This window comes from Miscanthus floridulus, unplaced genomic scaffold, assembly GCF_019320115.1.
Source record: "Miscanthus floridulus cultivar M001 unplaced genomic scaffold, ASM1932011v1 os_1504_1_2, whole genome shotgun sequence".
Lineage (NCBI taxonomy): Eukaryota > Viridiplantae > Streptophyta > Magnoliopsida > Poales > Poaceae > Miscanthus > Miscanthus floridulus.
This window is the reverse complement of record NW_027097753.1, coordinates 34,874-40,000: the sequence shown is the minus strand read 5'-3', so window position 1 is coordinate 40,000 and position 5,127 is coordinate 34,874. Positions and strand designations below refer to the sequence as shown.

Here is a 5,127-nt window from a genome sequence, read left to right as displayed (position 1 = left end):
GATACTGATTCTTAGTCAGTGTTCAGTTATCTACGGTCAGTCATGTGTATTGCTGTGACATATCTTTTAGGGAGTTAACCTTCTAGTTCATGATGTTTTTTAGAATGATAACAATAACATCGATTTCATGGCAAATGACTCCAAAATTTGAAATTTCTCTAGGTTTGGGCATATGTTCAGATGCTATCCATCTGTGCGTTTGTTCTCTCTATATATACTGACCAGCAGTGACTACTGATACATCAGACATAGTATATCAACAATGAAACTCTATCTAAACGTCAGTATCAATTCACCTTTGTCCCCTTGTTGTTAAATTGTGGTATTTAAGCCGTGTGTGGTTCTGGTTCTGTGCTGCGGGTGCGTGGAGCTTCAGAATAATTTTTCCTTCGATGAAAGTTGTGTTATGCTATGCATTGTGTTGCATTGGTCCTGAATCAATCTGCATTTCCCATCTGATGTCTATAATTTATCCATGGCAATGCATATATTCAGGTCCTAATGTTTCATGCAACATATATCCGCTGTATTTTCCTTTGATCTACCTAAAATGGCTGAGGATTTGTGATGATTGGTACCCGGTACAAACAATATGCTTTTCTTCTTGATATGTCATAACTTCTCAACCTAACTCGGTTGAAGTTAACCTGGCCATGTTCACCTTCCCACTATATACCTATTTGGATTGAAGCAGGCTAGAGCTTCATGCACCTAGAATCCCAGGTGACCGATTTTAGATGCTGGGACAGAATGAGTCATACAGAGACCCCCCCCCCCCCCCCCCCCCCCCCCCCCCCCAACACACACACCACTAGAAGCTTTTGATCTTCCCGACCAAAACGGGGAGAGCACAATCTAACCTCTCTCCCTAGCAGTGAGCAGGGTGAACCCCTTTGCCCCTGCAAGACTCCACCACTCTACCTCCTCCATAGCAAGGGCCAAGGCCGCTCTAGTGTTTGGAGCAGCTCCATTGGACACACACTCATTGCGGTGCCTCCAAATAATCTAGGATCCAAGGATGATAATAGAATTTAGCCCTTTCTTTACATCACCTGTAACCACCCTTTCTGCTCTGGACCACCATTCATCTAGAGATGTATCACTGGGTTGCGGAGCGAGGGTGGAGAGGCTGACCTGCTGAAGAAGGGAAAACCAGAACTGTTTGGCAAACACGCATCCAATCAAGAGGTGTTGGATGCTTTCCTCATGCTGATCACACAGGAGGCAGCGATCATGGTGGGGGAGCACTCGCTTGTCCAGCCAATCTGCTGTCCAACATCGTTTATGTGCCACCAGCCACATAAAGAAGCGACACTTTGGTGGAGCCCATGACTTCCATATTCGTTCATAGGGTTCAAAGTGGATGGCACCCTGAAAAAGAGCATCATAAGCAGATTTTGCGGTGTACTGACCAGTAGTGGATAGCCTCCAAATATGTCTGCCAGGCACGCCTTCCTGAAGTACCACAGCAGAAATTATATCCCAAAGCTCCAGGTACTCCATTAGTGCTTCCAGGGAGATGGCGCCTTGAATATCCTCCAGCCATTTATTATTATTGAGGGCTTATTGAGGGCCTCCATCACAGTGCGCCTTCCAGACCTCCTTTTAGTCACTAGTGCATACACCTTTGGTGCAAGGTCCTGGATGCTCTTCCCGGCCAGCCATCTATCTCTCCAAAATAAAGTGTTGGCCCCATCTCTAATTTCAGTTGCCCGTTCTGGTTTCCAAGCAAATAACCTCTATATGATAAGATATATATACACCCTAAGTTTGACAATGCTATTAGAATTAGAATTGTCATTTCATAACCAATGTTGCACCTAAACATCTTACTAGACAACGTAACTTTCTTTAGGCAGAATTAGCGCAAACAATATTAGGGAGCCTGAGGGAACGCCTAATCTATGAGCAGGAGATGAGGAGATTAACAAACCAAAGGGCACAGGATGCAAGGAGATGGAAGTTCCATGTATGGATTGTACGAAGACTCAATGGATGATGTTAGTGGCTTAGTGGGTCCCTTGGTGTGACGTGGCTTCACGAAATTGCAGTAAAATATGGTAGTGGGGTTTTGCTTTATAAGAGTATAAGATAAAATTATATACTAAGCCACTAACATCATCCATTGAGTCTTCGAACAATCCATACATGGAACTTCCATCTCCTTGCATCCTGTGCCCTTTGGTTTGTTAATCTCCTCATCTCCTGTAACTGATTAGCCAAAATGCCATGGCATCCTTCACAGACAGTCTTTTTGACAGGAACTTCTGGGCTTTGACGTTCTATTGCCATGCCAGTGTCCACCACTCTCCTGTGCTATTAAATTAATCTAAACTCTATCTATACTAATTTACTGTTACTAGAACCGCACATGTTCCTGGATCCCAACCTGGGCCACGTCACCGTTTTTCATGTGACCCGTCCGATTGGCATCATGCGGCCTTTGTTCGGCGATGGTTGAACTCTCTCACACCCAAAATATCTAGCGGCACGAGCGCCTCTCTCCCACTCATCCTCCACGCGCGCCCGCTCTCGTTCCTTCGCTGCTCCTCCCTCTCTCTCTCTAAGCGGCTAGGGCGAGCCCCGGTCGCGCATGTCCCGGCCTCAGCTAGGGCGGCCTGGCGCGGCAGCCCTAGCGAGGGAGGCCCCGGGCTCGGCCAGCCCTTGGGCCCGCCCTACGGCCCTGGCACAGGCGGGCCCCAGCCCAGCGTGGAGCGGCGGCGACGGCGGCGTAGGTCCGGCGGTGCGGCGTGACACGGTGGCGGCACAAAGCCGGGTAATTTCCTCCTCCTCTGCGGCTTAAGGTCCTGGTGCCGGGCTAAGTTGGAGGAGGTAGGAGGACGTGGTTCCACCCTTGAGATGTTGCCCCTCCTCTTTCTCTTTTTGCGTTGTTTTTTTACTTTGGGTTAGATTTGTGACTGAACAAAGTGGTGGAAACTGAAAGGGGAGACGTCAGAGGTATTCAGGGAAAGGGTTATCAAAGAGGGCTCTTGGAAGGAAAAAGAGGACACAAACAACATGTGGGAGAAGATGGCAACCAACATTCGGAAGGTGGCCTCAGAGGTGTGTGGAGTAACCAAAGGAAGTGGAGGCGAGGCTAAAGATACTTGGTGGTGGAACGAGGAAGTCTAAAGGGCTATTAAGGAGAATAAAGAATGCTATAGACGCTTGTACCATGATAGGAGTGTGGTCAACATAGAGAAGTACAAGGTGGCAAAGAAGACTGCAAAGCGAGCTATAAATGTGGCAAAGGGTAGAGCGTACGAGGATCTTTACCAACATTTGAGAACGAAGGAAGAAGAGAAAGACATCTATAGGATGACTAGGGTTCATGAGAGAAAGACAAGGGACTTCAACCAAGTTAAGTGCATTAAGGATGAAAGGGAGCATCTCTTGGTGAAGGAGGATGAGATCCAACATCGATGCCAAGAGTATTTTGATAAATTATTCAATGGTGAGAATAAGGACACAACATGTCGGGTTCATAAACCTAGGGTCCCCAATGGACTCGCTTCCCTGCAAAAACTCGGCCCAGCAGACGGCATAGCAACAATGCTCGCCTCCTGAACTGGCCCAGATACAGGCTGGGGCAACGATCCGGTCCCCAACCGGAAGGACTAGCTAAGGTGAGGACACAGTCCGACTCCAACCTCCTTTTCGACTGAGGATACATCGGAACTCTGCTCGCGATTCTTCCCCGACCGACACGGTCGGGGCCGACTAGGAACAACCGACCGGGGACGCTCGCTCGATAAGGGCCCGGGGACCAGGCGGAGCAGGTAAGGTAAGGCGCTCAAGTCAACCGCAATACCGAGGACCGTACCCTGCCATGCCCTATGCACCTTTAGGACGGTGCCAACAGGCCATGCCAGACCGGCACTATGCAACCTTCCAGACGTGTCAGAGCACAAATAGTATTGTAGGCGCCGACGTTTGTCGTACCAGGCGAACACCTACGCTGGCGCGGTCTTCAGCGGTGGTCGGGACAAGGGCAAGGCCAAGCACGAGGACCAAGGCAAGGGCCCCTCCATACAAAAGGGCAAGAAGACTAAGAAGGATCAGCACCGATCGGCCAACCTAGCCTTGGTCGCTGCGACCGATCGTGCGGGCAAGCAGCCCTAGCAGGGCCAGCCCGACCACTTTGATAAGCTCATGGAGATTCCATGCACCAACCACGCCTATCCTATCAAGCACCTCTACAAGGATTGCGAGCTCCTCAAGCGCTTTCTACGGTAAGCCAACAAGCCAAAGGAAGGGAAAGGCAAGGAGGAGGCTGCCAAGAAAGGAGGCATGGTGGGCAAGGATGACGACGGTTTCCCCAACCCCGAGGAATGCCTCATGATCTCTGGGGGATCCGATGCCATCCACTCCAAGCGCCAGCATAAGGTACGCTATAGAGAGGCTTACGCCGCCGAGTCGGCCATCCCTTCTTTCCTTAGCTGGTCGGACTCCTCGATCACTTTTGATCAGAGAGACCATCCGTCCCACGTCGCCCGACCGGGTCGCTACCCGCTCATTGTCGACCCCATCGTCCGCAAGAAGCGCCTCACCAAGGTGCTGATGGATAGAGGCAGTGGCCTCAACATCCTCTACGTCGACACCCTCGACACCATGCGCATCCCCCGGTCGAAGCTCCGCCTTGTGGGCTCTCCCTTCCATGGCGTGATCCTAGGAACGAAGGCATACCCGCTCAGGTAGATCGACCTGCCCGTCATGTTTGGCGATAGAGCCAACTTTCGCTTGGAGGTCCTCACCTTCGAGGTGGTGGACTTTCTAGGGTCCTACCACGCCATCTTGGGGTGGCTATGCTACGCCAACTTCATGGCGATCCCTAACTACATCTACCTCAAGTTGAAGATGTCGGGACCGAACGGCGTCATCACCATGGGTAGCACCTTTTCACACGCCTACACGTGCAACCGCGAGCATTATGAGCTTGCCACTGTCGTCATCAACTCCGTCGAGCTCCTGGAGCTCAGGAATTCGTCAACTCCAGTAGTCCCAGGCTGCAACGAGCCGACCTCATTGAGTGCCTTCCACCCGACTGAGGGAATCAAGGTGGTGGGGATCAACCCCACCAACCCTACCAAGACGGTGTGGATCGAGACCAAGCTCCTGGCCAAATAG

The 5,127-nt window shown here is 50.7% G+C and overlaps 1 protein-coding gene across 1 annotated transcript; it reads left to right on the top strand.

Annotated features, from left to right (window-relative positions):
• Nucleotides 1-4,713: 4,713 nt before the first annotated feature.
• LOC136534108 (uncharacterized) lies at nucleotides 4,714-5,127 on the top strand. Its single transcript, XM_066526584.1, has one exon. It carries the CDS (start codon nucleotides 4,714-4,716, stop codon nucleotides 5,125-5,127), a length of 414 nt encoding a protein of 137 aa, XP_066382681.1.

Bases quoted from the DNA above. Each gene is read 5' to 3' on its own strand.
- LOC136534108 (XM_066526584.1), top strand. From the start codon at position 4,714: ATGTTTGGCGATAGAGCCAACTTTCGCTTGGAGGTCCTCACCTTCGAG.